Genomic DNA, 15,723 nt, shown 5'->3' on the forward strand with positions numbered 1-15,723 from the left:
CACTTTGTTGTAGAAAACTGTACTGAAATTAGGAAATGTATAAAAGCCTGTTTGAGTACTGAGCAATTTCAAGTTCCCTTCAAGTCGAGTGCTAAAATGAGCTCTTCTTATTACTTTGTTGGTTCAAGGCTAACCCTGTTGCTATGTAAACTAGAACAACCAAGAGCAAACAAGATTTAAAAAAAGAATATAGTAACACAGGAAATACAGTGCCCCACACAAAGCACATGATAATATCAAGGCTATGTTCTGGGTCAACTCCCAAAACCCAGAGATCTTATTAGAGACATTTACCATCTACACTGGCTTTCCACTGGATTCCTTTTTAAACAAAGTATTAAATAAGAACAGAGACGTTTAAGAAAGTTATATTTTAATGATTTTAATATAAGAATTTCATACAAATGAAAACCAAAGCCATGTAATGTGTCAAAAATATTACAGGTGATAAGCATGTCAGGAACAACCCAGAAAATCATTTAATGTGAAGTTATTTATAATGAAAAACACAGGTGATTTGCTTTCTATAATAAAATCCACAATCCCTCAGAGATGTGTCAGTGCCAGGAGGAAACTAAAAATTGAAACTACAGAGAAATATTTACAGTTCGCTGTTTTATAAGATTGTCAACGATAAAAGTGATTTTTTTTAAGCAACGATAGTTGCATCAACCCCATGCACATACAGCCATTTGAGCGAAGGTCTAAAGCCACCAAACAGCACTTTACCATTATTAATAATCATTTTTAAAAAGGTTAAACATTAGACGTAGAGAGCATCAAACCATCTGCAGCAAAAATCTGAAAACGTAAACTAATGCTTAAGCAGAATTGATGGCCAGACAGATACAATTGGTATTGTTCTTTGCAATACTTTACAGTGAGAGGACACAGCTACAGTATACTGCAACAAGGCCTTTAGGTGCTTATTTTAAAGAAATGGTTTGGCAAAGCCATAAAAATTACACAATTTTCCAATTAACCCCACGTCAGCACAGACATGAGTCCAGATTTTGATTCTTTATCCCTGAAATTACCTGGGATTATCGTTGCTGACAAGCACAAAGTCAATTGTTGTCCAAATGAACATGACACAACATAGTATTAATTATGTTAATTAATTGTTCTATTATTTTATATATATATAAATTTCATGTATAAAATGATACAATTATAAATTAGATATTTTTCCACCAAAGAATTCCTATCAGCACTTTAGGAATCTTGTATTACTGCATACTACCTGTATTTGTAACTGTTTAACACACACCATGTCCAAACATTTGTAGTCACTCATTAAAATTATGTAATGATGTACAGAATCATTCATTTGTGACATCCTGAAATAAAATGGGACGCCATGGAGCTTAATGCTTACCATAGCAAATGCTTAATGTCAACCATTTGACTATAAAATCCCACTGCTGTAGGCTGTGAAACGGTGAAAAAGCATTCTCTGGAGTGACAAAGCACCAATCAGTACTTTGTAAAGTGTTTTCTTTGTAATCCACAACTAATAATCCAACCCAAGTACCTGACCTCAGTAATGGTCTGGTGGCTGAGTACCATCAAATCCTGTCAGCAACGTTCAGTCCTTCACTGAAGACTTGTGTCAGCAAAGGAAGACAGTTCTCCAAGATCCTTGATTTCAAACGAAATTCTGGTTGATCAGGTGTCTACAAAGTTTTAGAGCAGGGGTAATCAATCCTGGTCCTAGTCGGACCCACAGTCCAGCACATCTTAGAGATTCCTCTGCTCCAAACAAACACACCTGATGCAACTAATGAGCTAAATAACAACCCTTTTCAAACGGAGTCAACGGAGCAACTTGCAGGACCAGGACTGAGAACCACTGATTTTGAATCATCAACTTTCATCAACCAGCTTCCTTAAAATGCCAGTAATGCAGCGTATCTTTCACTCTTAGTCTTAGTGTTTAAACCCATGCTTTTTAAAATCAGCATTAAGGTCTATGGTTATGATTTTAAATATAAAATAAACAATGACACAGATACAATGGCATTACTCTCAAATAAGTATCAGTTCATCTATAATTCAAATGTTTTGGACAATGATTTGTAGAAATCTATGTACTATGTACTATGATAAATGAAGGTGTACTATAGCCCAGGCTCAGGTGAGTCCAGGTTTGGGTAATTTTTTGAGTGTTCACATGATGGTCAATGTACCATTTGAAATAAACTAGAAAAATGCCCATTAAGACTGAGCCTAGATGTTAAATACAGCAGTTAATTTTAAACACACAACTGAGTCCTCCTAGTGCTCTTCAGCTGTTGATGAAGGTTGCTTAAGGTACCATGAGCAATACTGTTATTGTGGTCAGTCACGTATTGTTGGTTCACTGCTGGCCACATGACCACACGGTTTGAGGTCTCAAATAAATTGCAGTGAGGCTCCTGGTACGGCTGAAAAAAAAAAGTTATTGCTTCAACTTGCAGAGAAGCCTTCACTACGTTTACTACCATAAAGACATTTATTATTTTTATTCTATTTACAGTAAACTCACATGTCGATACCTTTAATGTGCTCCACTTTCTTTTAAATGGGAATTCCATTTATATTATATAATGTATTACCTCACATTCGTAGTTCAAACGTGAAATACTCCAAAATACTGTTCAGAAATGTGCACAGTGGTGGTGATAGGAACCAGACGTCTGAGTGAAAGTGCTATTAAAATGATCAGAATGGCCTGATTTACAAGTTCTTTAATTAACTTACAAATAAAGTGGTCTGATACACGAGACGTTGTTTTATTATGTAGCACACATGCTAAAAATATGTATCTTAATGTTTGTTTTTGATTCATAATAATATACTCCCAAAATATATCATTTCAATTTTGCTATTTTCATATCAATAATTAACCATTAATTATTACATTACCATATGCAATATCAATTATCAGAAGTGTTTTGGGAAAATAAATAAATAGCTACATTTGTGCGGTAGACATAGCAGACCCCGCCCTGGTTCCCATCATCAGCACTGTAAGGAAATCTGAGTTGGTAAATGTGTTTGCAATGAACCATTTCACTGTTTACACTTGAATGATTAGGTCATGAAGTCATTTAGAAAATTAGGTGGGATTCCACTTTAAGGAGGGATAGGTAAAATAAATGTTGGAAACATTAAGTACCATGATGACAAACTGATTTTGCCAAAGGTTAAATGCACTCTGCTAGGCTGCAAGCATTGAAATCTATTCAGTCTTAAAAGGAACTCTTAATTTAGCCTCAAAAACAGCAGCAACATCACCACAGTGGGGCTGCATTGCTTTTCAGAAACATTTCAGTGAGAATTTAGTGGCCATAACTGATGACTGTTGTAACTCTATGGCACTGTGCTGCAAAATGTTGAACCAAACCCCAGAAAAGCACTGCTCACAGCCTGCTTTAAATCACAAATCTCCTGATCTTAAGGCTGTGGTGTTCGTGTAGCAGTCTGTCATTCTGTGGTGTGAGATGTCCGCTCAGTTCAGAGGGGCAGAAACCTGCCCCCAGTTACTGTTCGGCCTGGCTGAAATCGTAGCAGAAGTTGAAGTTGCTGGGGGGTTTGGGGATGGGTGGAGCAGAGTCTGGTATAGGGACGTTCTCCAGGTCCAGGAGGCGGAGCTTAATCTCCATGGATAGAAGGATCTCCAGCTCACTGCGCATTGCCTCACTGCTCATCTCCTTTCCAAGCAATACATTCAGCCCATCTGTCCACAGGCAGAACTGAGAGAAAGAGAGAGAGATCACGTGTTGCTGTCTCCTATGCTTTATAAAGTTGTCTTATAAAGTTCTGTTCAATATTTGATGCCTTATAGTTATGAGCAAGATGGTACTAAATTGTGCAAAAACATTACTACACCATATGATTTATGCATGCAAAGATTTCTGAATATGCAAATTCATATATACAAGTAATTAATGTTTATTTACAATTATGTAAGCTGTTCAACTAATAATTTTTTGTCAGATCACAGCGTGCACCGGCCTACAAAAAGCTTTAGCCGTTACTGCGTTACCTTGTCGAAACACAAATGCATTAGCAGGGTGTTGAAACACTTGCATACCAAATGAAAATTTACTACAGTTAGCTCGAGGAGTGGGTATAATGACTTTTCGATAATTAGGTTGTGGACCACCTAATCAATCAATGCTGATTTGGAAGTCAAATCTGTGAAAGTGGTGACAGTTCCCCAACAAACCCAGAAAAGGTTGTCTATGGGAGCACCGTTATTCAAATTGTCATTGCTTTACTGCAAAAATAGGAAAGTATTCCTGTTTTATCACATTTTAGACTGTAAAAGTTTAATATGTTCTATCATCTTGAGTTCTTGCAGTGCCCTTGGGCCTGGGAAAGGTGCTACATAAACAAAAGCAATGATGATAATAATAATGATTAAATATTTGTCCTCCCAACCCCTTTCAGCGCATTCAGCACCTTTAAGAAGTAAAATGCTTTGAAAGGAAAGAAGCCAGCTGAACACTGTCGTAATAGACTAATGGACTAATGGAATGATGGAGTCTTACATACATCTGTTCTGGAAGAAGCGATGAAATTTAAGCTGTACTCCTCAACATCATACGTAATGCTGAATGCCAGGTCCAGCATCTCCTGCAGAACAAAGTACCATCAGCAGCATAATTCTGGGGTTATAAAAGCTTACTTTACAAGGTGTTTTTCACTTTCTGGAATGGGTTTTAATGCCAGAATTCTGGTTTCCAAATGTAATCATTTGAAGTTAAAATGATACATGATCAAAAACATGTACAGACTCCAGAAATGTTGGGGTGCTGTGCAAAATGTGAGTAAAGTATAATTATTCTGTATCGTTCAACAGAGTTTATGTTGGCAAAGTAATTCAATACAGTGGTTAAATGCTGAGGAAAGTTCAATAAGAAATAACAAGATGGACCTTGGTTTGCTTTCCCTTGTTTTCTTTCATGTGTGGACAGTCCTTTCCAGTTAGCAGTGCTTTGATATCTGCCACAGGGACTGTAGGAAGACATAAGAAATAAAAACTTTTTCATTCTGCTACGACTTGCAGTGCTCCTTCTCACAGAGGAAGTGAACACTAGCTAGCTTTTGCAGAACTGTATGACTGGGAATGACCTAAGGAGTGGGAAGATTGGAAACTAAAAACTAATACTGAATTTATTAATGGAAACAGGAATCTAAGAGAACATTTGGATTAGACTTGCCATGGAAGAATATTAAATGTATTTTTACATAACTGAAAAAAAAAAGAATATGTGCAATCTCCGACTGTAAAAACTACAAATAATAGAGATTCATACTAAATTAAAGTCTCTCCACAATTACAGTCAAACTGTAAACACTCATCCCCCACTCCACAAGGTTAAAATCACCACACGGCTATAAATGTCAGACAGTATCCACCTCACATTTATTACTGTCAGACTGTTAAATAATATATCCAGCTGATGCATAGTGTACGTATATAACTCCACAAACAGTACTGTCATACATTAAAACAAACACACAATGCAGATTCACAACAGAGTCAGAGAACATAATCAGTTACTACTCTCAGTTGCAGTTACTACTCTCAGGAAAAGAGTATGCACACTGCAGCTTCTTATTTAATTTAGAAAATTAAATTTAATGACTGAAATCCAGCATGACCACAGCTTAAGGCATAGGAATGTGTGGTAAATGAACTCACTCTTCTCCTGCAGACTCTCAATTGAGGGGATCTCCGTCTCCTCCTCCACGTCCCCATAGTGCAGGACTTTGTGATTAGGGGACAGCCGACAGTACCACAGCTTATCTGAAATAACCACAAATAATCACAAATGTAAAAATGAATGGTGTCCTGTGACACTGCTGTACTGTGACAATGTGCATCATGGAAATGTGACTTTCATTCATTCATTATCTGTAACCGCTTATCCAGTTCAGGGTCGCGGTGGGTCCAGCGCCTACCTGGAATCAATGGGCGCAAGGCGGGAATACACCCTGGAGGGGGCGCCAGTCCTTCACAGGGCAACACAGACACACACATTCACTCACACACACACACTTACAGACAATTTTGAGTCGCCAATCCATCTACCAACGTGTGTCTTTGGACTGTGGGAGGAAACCAGAGCACCCGGAGGAAACCCACGCAGACACAGGGAGAACACACCACACTCCTCACAGACAGTCACCCGGAGGAAACCCACGCAGACACAGGGAGAACACACCACACTCCTCACAGACAGTCACCCGGAGGAAACCCATACAGACACAGGGAGAACACACCACACTCCTCACAGACAGTCACCCGGAGCGGGAATTGAACCCACAACCTCCAGGCCCCTGGAGCTGTGTGACTGCGACACTACCTGCTGCACCACCGTGCCGCCCGGAAATGTGACTTATGCCAACAATGAGTTATTAGTAAACCAAGGTTTGCAAAAGATTAACATTAATATTTAAGATGTGAAGCATAAATTGTTAGTAAACTGTACACATCACCACGTTTTTTTAGGGTTCAAACGCTCAGTTATTCTTTTTCTCCTGTAATCATTATTTGATCAAAATAATCGTGACAATACTGAATTGTGAACTCGGTAAGATAAAGTCAATCAACTTGTTGGTTGTGTGGGGCACTAAATGCCTGATATATTTTTTAAAAACATCTTTCATTGTATGTACAATATGACAAACCCAAACTAGCTTTTGTGCCTGACAAACACATATCTGTATAGTTCACAGTAACACAAATATTACATGACTTCTATTGAAAGGGAAAATTCATAAAGCTTTGTGGTTCCCTCTGAAGGTCCCTGCTGGTGTGGAGATGCTGTGGGTGCTGATTAGTTTCTCACCTTGTCTCCGGCGGCTGCTGATCTTGCGAAACAGGGTGCCATGACACAGTCGGTTCAACCTCTGCTGTCTTATCAGCTCCAACAACTCTGGTTTCAGGCGCTCCTTCAGTTCACTACAACACAGAAACACAGTTAACTTAAATGCACTACATTTGTCCAAATGTTCATGGACATCTTTTATATAAAGAAGTAAATTGAGCTATTTAAAGTGTCCCTTGTGAAAACTGTTGATCAGTGGTGCACACATTGACCACAGAACACATATATAATAGAAAAGCATAAAATGAAATGTGGCTTCCTGTAGTGGGTGCACATGAGCTTAACTTCACCATATATCATTCACTCATAGTGCTCTCTTCAAAGTGTGACAAGCTGATAAACTGTCATGCATTAGTTGAGGTGTGAAAAAGATGCAGTATTGATTTGAGTCAGAAGACACACACAAGCCAGTCTTCAACTTTCAAGTTTGGTTGCTGACTAACGTAGCTAAGTTAATCCAAAATAAATAAGTAAACGCTGTAATGCATTCAACTTGCTTCTTTCTTCTTTCTGAGAGGAACAATGCAAACTTTAAATGTTCTTATAATACTCCTGCACGCATTAACAATAGACTGCTTCATATTCGTTTCCATATCTGATGGACTGAAGAGTTCATTTTGAACCATAAACATTTTACACACTACATCTAACAATTAATAAAGGATCAAGATACATCTGTGCTAAATGATATGGGACATTTCTATTAGTTACTCTTGGGTAATCTAACTGATCACTGTAAACGTGTTGTGTAAGTATATGGATGCGTGTGTGGGATAGGAGGGTGTTGTGTGTGTTAATGTGCATCACTCACAGCACTGGTGGGGCGAGGGTCTCCTCCTGGTGCAGCCTCTCCGTCTGCCGCAACTTCAGGATCTCACTGTAGTTCAGAGCATTCACCTTGTTCTTAAACAGCTCCAGAGAGGTGGGCTTACTGGACAAGGTCCTGGTGATCTGCTCCCGTACCACCTGCATTACCTGAATAATCACACAAACATGAGTTATTGACACTTCTATTGGTGCAGTGAATTGATATAATCTTGGCAATTTATTACATTATTCTGTTGCATTGAAATGCATGAATCAGTCAAAAGTCCTGTATCAGGAGTCATACGGGTGGGTAGCCAGCTTTGTTTGCAATGCTGTGTTTTCTCCTGTTTATACCAACTATTGAGCCAGGGAAGGGACTATCACTATTTTTCTTATTTATACTGGAGTAAAGAACAAGCTAGGTAGTGTAGTTTTGTTTTGGCCTTGACCTACCCTGAAGATGAAGTTTGCTTCTTGTGGATATTTTCAGACAAGTGCCATATATCTGCAGTGTTTCTGCCTGAGTAGTTGTTTTGTAGCTTTTGTTCATCACATCACAGCACCAATCATAATTAAACAAGTAAATAATTGTGCAGTGTGCCTTCTCAAGAGTGTCTCTATATGGGATGTGACAGTTATGACTGACCTGATGCTCACAGACATACATTCAAACAGACAAACACAGCTTGACCTCAGGCACTCCACACAAAGGTCAGAAGGACTGAGAGAGGGAGCAAAGGAGGATGAGGGCGGGTCAAGAGAGGCAGAAATAAAAGAATGAAGGGGAGAGAAAACACAAATGGGGTTTTGGGTCTTGGCCCAGCGTTGAATCTCCAGCTGTGACAAAGACAGCAAAACAATGACTGGCCACTTCAGCCGTTACAGAGAACTGACCCCAGCCCATCATCACAATTCTCCCTCTCCTGCAGTCCCTATCCTCTCTCTCTCTAATAATCTATTACCATAACCATGAGAAGGTCAATTTCAACTTAAATGGCTTTCAGACAACCAGCAAGTATTAAGAATATTCAACACAGATTACTGTCAGTAAGTGACCTAGGGCATTTGTCACCTATGGCAGTCTTCTGGCCCAAGTAATAACATCTAAAGTCATTCATAGTTTAAGATCTGTAGCTTCCAACCACCAGGACCAGCTGAAGAGAAATAAACCTCTTTAGCTCATGGCTTCAGAAGATTCTGTATTACACAGTAAATCAGTAAAAAAAAAAAAAATCATTTGGCTTTAACTTAAAAAGTCAAAAACACAAGTTTCCATTTTATTGTAATACTATGATTTGCCCGTTTTTAATTCTAGGATCACATTCTTAAATCTAACATGCATCATATATTAATATTCAAAGGGATAATCCCCAGATTTAAATGAAAATAATGAATGGTTCGAATGGTTCAGATATAAACTAAGTCGTTCAGTAAAGTTCGATGTCAAATCCTCTGTTCTAGAGAAACAGGCCGAGTCAGAATATTTAAGTAGAAGAGATAGGAACCAGAAATCGCTACATGCTGTGATATTAATTTTAAAAAGTCTATATTTTTGTTATAAACAACACAAAGCCTAGTTTTTAAAATCACCAGCATGGTAAAGGATTTTCAGTTGAAAATGTCTCTACAGTGAACCAATTCCCATCGAACCTTAGTTGCTCACAGCTGACAACACTGTCAACAAACACCCAGACAACTACCACAACTCTCTCTCTTTCATCTAGTCTTCCCTTTCACCTCGGGGTTACTTTTGTTTTCTTCTTAAATCGTCCTGGGTATTGATAGAATATTTAGTGTGTACACCTACCTCTGCCATAGTTCAGTTAAAGCCTACTCGCCAGACCCTCACCAAGCAGCGACGGAGTGTGTGTTTGCATAGAAACCCTCCCTCTAACACAGAGATACTGATCCACCCCCCCCCCCCCCCAAAAAAAAAGCACATCCCTCTGAAAAACCCACCCTCAAAAGAGTCAGAGCCCACATGCATGCGCACACACTCTCACAAAAAACAGCATGGGCCCTAGGAAACCAGCTGGCAGAAACTTGCTGCCAGAAGCGATTAACGGTGGAGAGAAAAAGCACAGTCAGGCAGTACTTGGAGGGAAGGGATGAAAAATGAGAAAATGAGAAAAACAGACAAAAAGAAAAGGACAGGGTGAAGCACAGAGGTGTGCAGACACAGCACCGAGTCAATGCGGAGGAACGCTGAACCAGTACAGTGAGATTATAACCTGACACAGAGTTGAGTGTTTCAGCAGAGGGCAACTCTGAGGTGGGATAATTCTAGAGTAATATATATGAATGAACGAATGTGGGAATGTCAATGTTATGTTTGTTTCATACAAGCAGCACAAGGCTATAGGAAAGTGTGAAAAAAAGAAAAGCCCAACAGTAGTGTAATCATCACGTAACAGTTTTGTATACGTAAGGCATCTGCACTGAGATTAAATTTTGCATGTTAGTAATTTTCTGTAGAACTATTGAATGTTTAAATTTACGCAAACAACACCTGATACAGATAAAGAATTTGATCATGACTGCCACACTACTTTCTCTCACTATTCCCTGTCGCAAGCTGTGCTGTTTTGAAGTGTAATTTAATGCTGATGTAAGTAAGTGATTTTGTTTGGGAGCAGATTTCACTCTCGTGTGCAGTTGTTCTACAGAGTGGGATTGCTATTGTTGCACTAATACCCTCATAAAAAGATGGGGCTCACTCCCCCCCCCGAGCCATGAGGATTGTTGGAGAAAATGGTGGCTGCAAACAAAAGGCTGAACACTTGTTCCATCCCAAAAAGGCCAAAAGGTCACTTGTTAATGACCCAAAAACTATTTGTGAAAAGGAGCCATATTTAAAACTAACCTGGTATAGCTTTGTCTAGAGGGTGGATCCTTTAATAGTGCTCATGACTGTTTTAGTACCCTTCACAAAGAAACTTCATGCACATGTTTCTAGTCTCTAAAGCTGTATGTGGATCCCTTAGATGGAAATAATTCAGAAAATATTTCTCAGCCATGGTACTAGTCCAGATGAGCCAATCAATATCACATTGTAGGGCTGTCAAACCATAAATCAACTCTGCTGGTCAGTTCTCACACACACGACAATGAATGATGTGGAATTCACAGTAACTTTAACATTTGTAATTTTAGCTTAAAACTATTTGTATCAGTTTGATTAAGGCTTTTAGATTAATGTATTTTGAAACTGAAAATTGGGTATTATTTAATTTGATTACCACCACATCCAGACGGTTGTGTCGTATTAATCTGGAAACTTTAAAGCGATCATTAATTGTTTATGCAAGTTCATAATTATACCAAATTTGGGCACAACGTCCTCCCACAATTCATTTGTTTTACAGTGTATATTGACATATTAGCAGTTGTAAACACAATGCCACTCCTGCAGTTCAGTAGGAAGATTACTTTTATGCCGAAATATGGATTAAACACACACACTCTTTTTCTCAAATAAAGCTTAAATATTAAAAAAACTGCTCTTACATATTATAAAAAGTTAAAAGAACTGTTTCCTTTAAACAGTTAATCATGCATACCACTCTACACATTTATTTCTTTTATCTCCCTTCCAAAAAACACAAGTAATTAGTGTTTTAATCAATTGACAACTACTTGTACCATATAAATGCATAACTGTGCACCTTATCAAAGTCCTCCTGCGTGGCTCTCATTTCTTTCCAGGTTTTGTTCAGTAGCTGAATGCAGATACAGAAAAGCTCCTCCAGTAGCCGGTCCTGAGCAAAAAATATTGGGTGGTAGTTTGAACCCGTCTCTGATGCTGCAAAACAGAGAAGACAGAAGAGAGATATGAAAGGACTATATTATATTACTGTATTATTTAATAATTAAGCTTAATATCTATACTGTGATAACAGAATATACTAATATTTTTTATGAAAATGTGCCCTTCACGGAACAAACATCTCAAGTACCTCTTGAGAGAGATATATATATAAAAATTGAAGATACATGTATTTTTTTATTTTTATTTATTATATAAATACCAATTCATGCGTGATGTTTGCAACTAGGGTTATTATAACTTTAAGTTAAAGTAATTGTTGCATGAGCAGTTCAGTAGAGAAAAAGAAACAATATTTTGGCCACAGCCTTGTTCTATCTTTATATGTAACCTGTTAGTACAGAATTTTTAATCATGTGTACATGTAAGCCACACTGTATCCAAGTATGTAATTACTCATCATGAAACAATTCTAGATGACAGTTGCACGCTCAAAGTACAAAGTGCCTTAACACTGTTTATGCTCACGTGGTTCTCCAATGCGCAGGATTTCACACAGTATGAGTGTGAGCTGGATGCTGCTGCGGGCAAAAGGACACTCATGCTTATCTTCTCTACTGCTGTTCTCCAACACAAACTAGAGAGAGATTCCAGGACATAATTCAAAATGCATTCAAGACACATCAAAGCATTTAAGCATAAAACAACTAAGAAAGAATAGACAGCAGAAGTGTGTCCAGTGTGAAGTCTCAAAACTAAAATTTGAAGCAAATGGAACTAACTAGGTTTCTGCAGAGATCACAGAGACTGTTTGCATTTCAATCCCTGTTGAGAGTTGGGATTAAGAAAAAATGTAGACAGCGTCAGAATGAATCATCTAATTGCGAATATTAAAACATCACAATTTTGCACTGCTGTTCATTTTCATGATCAACGTTGTAGCAACAAACAAAAGGTAAATTTGCTTTATCTTTCGTGGTGAAGAAAAAACATGAAAAGCAGAAATTTGGCACATAATGCAATTTAAAGAAACAAATGCTCTAAGCTGTGACTGCCGTGATGATTTTTAGGGGGCAACAGGGAGTAATGTTTGTTTATGAAAACTTGAACAGTTCTGTTTTGTCAGTTGTACTGACAATCAACTTAGGCTCATAATTAAATAGCTGCAGAAAATTAATATGGCATTTAATCGTAAGGAAAAACATTATATCCTGAAAGGACCCGTTTGAGAAACACTGCCCAAAGGAACCCTCCAACAGAGGATTCTTTAAAAAAAAAATATTTGCAAATTAAGAAGCTGTTGAAGAGTAACAAAAGTGGGAAATGAGAATGTGGTTAAGTGTAGTGTGTCTGTCTGTCTCACCCTGCTGTAAGCGTCTGGGTAACGGGAAGCAAAGTATGTCATGGTGTCAAGAGCCAGCAGTCCAGGAGGTGTACGGCCCAGATCCTGACCAGGGTTACTGTTATTCTGGAACACGAACACACACACGGTGAAAATTTAAATTTCATAGAACCTATGACCAAAATATCTAAAATAATAATAATAATAAAAAAAAACTAATTGTAAGGCTTTAGTACGTATTTTGTAATAGAGGCAATAACAATACTTGTATTAATACTTCGAACAGTGATACAGATAAGAGTAATACAAATTTTACATTAATACATTATTTAGTCGATATATATTTCATATCCCACAATACAAGTAGCCCAGTTACTAGAACTTCCTTCACGACCATACTTCTCATGGGCATTGAGTTAAAAAAAAAAAGTCTTGATGACGTGATTTACTGTTTATTATTTTTATTCTCTTCCTTTGTCAGAGTAAACATGTTTCAGTAAAAGAACTGCCCACACACATTGGGGGGTAACTTTATAAAGTACAAAATAATATAAGTTTATCATATAAAAATAATGACTGCAGCACTTTAATCTGAGCCCTAAAAATGAGAAGGCATGAGACTCATGTGCTTAGCCTGTTCTCACCGAAAAGCCCAGCTTCTTGAACTCTTTAGCGCAGAGTGAGCGACGACGCTCGTTACTCAGATTGCCTTCGCTGTCTGTCTCAAATACTGCCTGACGCAAGTTGTGTAGAGCCTCCCTCTGCTCCTGGTAGAGAGAGAGAGAGAGAGAGAGAGAGAGAGAGAGAGAGAGAGTGAGAGAAAGAAAGAGAGAAAGAAAGAGAGAAAGAAAGAGAGAGCGAGAGAGAGAAAGAGAGAGAGAGAGAGAGAGAGAGAGAAAGAGAGCGAAAGAGAGAGAGAGAGAGAGAGAAAGAGAGCGAAAGAGAGAGCGAAAGAGAGCAAGAGAGAGAAAGAGAGTGAGAGAAAGAGAGAGAGCGAAAGAGAGAGAGCGAAAGAGAGAAAGAGAGAGAAAGAGAGAGAGAAAGAGAGAGAGAAAGAGAGAGAGAGAGAGAGAAAGAGAGCAAGAGAGCGAAAGAGAGAAAGAGAGAGAAAGAGAGCAAGAGAGCGAAAGAGAGAGCAAGAGAGCGAAAGAGAGCAAGAGAGAGAAAGAGAGAGAGCGAGAGAGAGAAAAAAAACAAGGGACAGAGAAAAGAGAACAGAGGGAAGTATAAAACAGTGAGAGATCGAAAAAAGAAAACAAAGAAAAACAAATAGAGAACCAGAAAGTCAGTAAGAGAGAGAGAGAGAGAGAAAGAGAGCGAAAGAGAGAGAGAGAGAGAGAGAAAGAGAGCGAAAGAGAGAGCGAAAGAGAGCAAGAGAGAGAAAGAGAGTGAGAGAAAGAGAGAGAGCGAAAGAGAGAAAGAGAGAGAGAAAGAGAGAGAGAGAGAGAGAAAGAGAGCAAGAGAGCGAAAGAGAGAAAGAGAGAGAAAGAGAGCAAGAGAGCGAAAGAGAGAGCAAGAGAGCGAAAGAGAGCAAGAGAGAGAAAGAGAGAGAGCGAGAGAGAGAAAAAAAACAAGGGACAGAGAAAAGAGAACAGAGGGAAGTATAAAACAGTGAGAGATCGAAAAAAGAAAACAAAGAAAAACAAATAGAGAACCAGAAAGTCAGTAAGAGAGAGAGAGAGAGAGAGAGAGAGAGAGAGAGAGAGAGAGAGAGAGAGAGAGAGAAAAATGTGTCAATGATACATGAATATCAGAGTAAACAGCTGCCTAAACTATGGTTGGCAGATGCAAACAAGAAGGCCACAGCTGAAGCCCAGGCATTAGCACATTGGATTTCTATTCATATAAAAATACAAAATGCAAATCTTGTGCATCATCACAGATTTCAAATATTCAGTTACAGAGCATGTAAATAAAAATGAAGCAATAATGTCCAGAATGATAAACAGAAGGCAACTGTAGAAAATCCTACAATGGTTGAGAAAGCAATAAATATTTCCATCACTGGGCTCATTTGTCAAGAAAATGTTCTATGGAATTATGGGTTACAGCAAACGTTTACATCTGTATACATTTTTAAATATCAATAAATACAAAAAAGGAAAAACCATGACACTGTGGCAGCAATTTAAGGGAATATGGTCATGTCAATAAAGCTTCAGACCTGACTGAAGGAGTCCAGTGGCGTTCTCATGCGCTGCTCCAGAAGATTCAGACGCACTGACTGCAGCACATATAGGTAATGGGCCATTTCATCCCCAACTGCACCTGAACTGTGGATGATATTCTGAAAAACAAATACAAAAGACACCTTTATATGAAAATCTAACCTGTGCACAATTCACAACTAATGAAGCACATGACAGTGAACTGGGGAATGAAAGGTAATGGATTTATTTATTCATCTAAATTTCAATAAAATTCATTTCAACTGCAGCAGAATTTAACGTCACCTTGTAGATGTACTGTCGGAGGTTCTTCTTCTCAAAGAAACTAAACAGCTCCTGAAATAGACAATCAATCATCGATCAACTTACAGCATTTACTAATTTGGGTTTGGTACATTGAGTGGCATGACATAATCTGAAGGGGGCAGCAAAGCTCGAACACACACACAAAAAAAAGATTCACACATTTGAATAATAATTATCAATTATGGGCTCAAAGTTGATGTGGAATAAAGAAGTAAAACTAGTGATCAAGAAGTAATCAGTTCATGCCTGACTTAGGCAAGCGTTTCACCACTAAAGAATATTTAGAAGAAGAAGCAGAAAAAAACCCCCAAAGCCCAAGCTTCATACACAAGTGGAGCGATCTGAAGGCAATACAGGAAGTTGAGGTATCAGTTGATCAGTGAGAATGCTGTTATCATGCCATTTAGAGGAAGATATTTATATAGAGCAGGTATCAGATGCATACAGCAG

General features: G+C 38.3%; 1 protein-coding gene across 3 annotated transcripts in view; it reads right to left on the reverse strand.

The window, feature by feature from the left end:
- Positions 1-385: 385 nt before the first annotated feature.
- Positions 386-15,723, reverse strand: part of elmo3 (engulfment and cell motility 3) — a 25,883-nt gene continuing 10,545 nt past the window's right edge. For 2 of the 3 annotated variants that reach the window (XM_066648625.1, XM_066648626.1), the window contains exons 10-21: positions 15,253-15,303; positions 14,964-15,086; positions 13,444-13,566; positions 12,821-12,925; positions 11,986-12,094; positions 11,357-11,493; positions 7,696-7,859; positions 6,846-6,958; positions 5,696-5,800; positions 4,925-5,004; positions 4,543-4,623; positions 386-3,737 (exon numbers count right to left, since the gene is read on the reverse strand). In XM_066648625.1, the coding sequence (XP_066504722.1) occupies positions 3,525-3,737; positions 4,543-4,623; positions 4,925-5,004; positions 5,696-5,800; positions 6,846-6,958; positions 7,696-7,859; positions 11,357-11,493; positions 11,986-12,094; positions 12,821-12,925; positions 13,444-13,566; positions 14,964-15,086; positions 15,253-15,303 (1,404 nt within the window). In that variant the 3' untranslated portion in view covers positions 386-3,524. Of the gene's footprint in view, positions 3,738-4,542; positions 4,624-4,924; positions 5,005-5,695; positions 5,801-6,845; positions 6,959-7,695; positions 7,860-9,498; positions 9,550-11,356; positions 11,494-11,985; positions 12,095-12,820; positions 12,926-13,443; positions 13,567-14,963; positions 15,087-15,252; positions 15,304-15,723 lie in introns of those variants that run through there. The other variant, XM_066648627.1, reaches the window with a different exon arrangement.

This window comes from Hoplias malabaricus, chromosome 17 (genome assembly GCF_029633855.1).
Source record: "Hoplias malabaricus isolate fHopMal1 chromosome 17, fHopMal1.hap1, whole genome shotgun sequence".
In the NCBI taxonomy this organism is placed as follows: domain Eukaryota; kingdom Metazoa; phylum Chordata; class Actinopteri; order Characiformes; family Erythrinidae; genus Hoplias; species Hoplias malabaricus.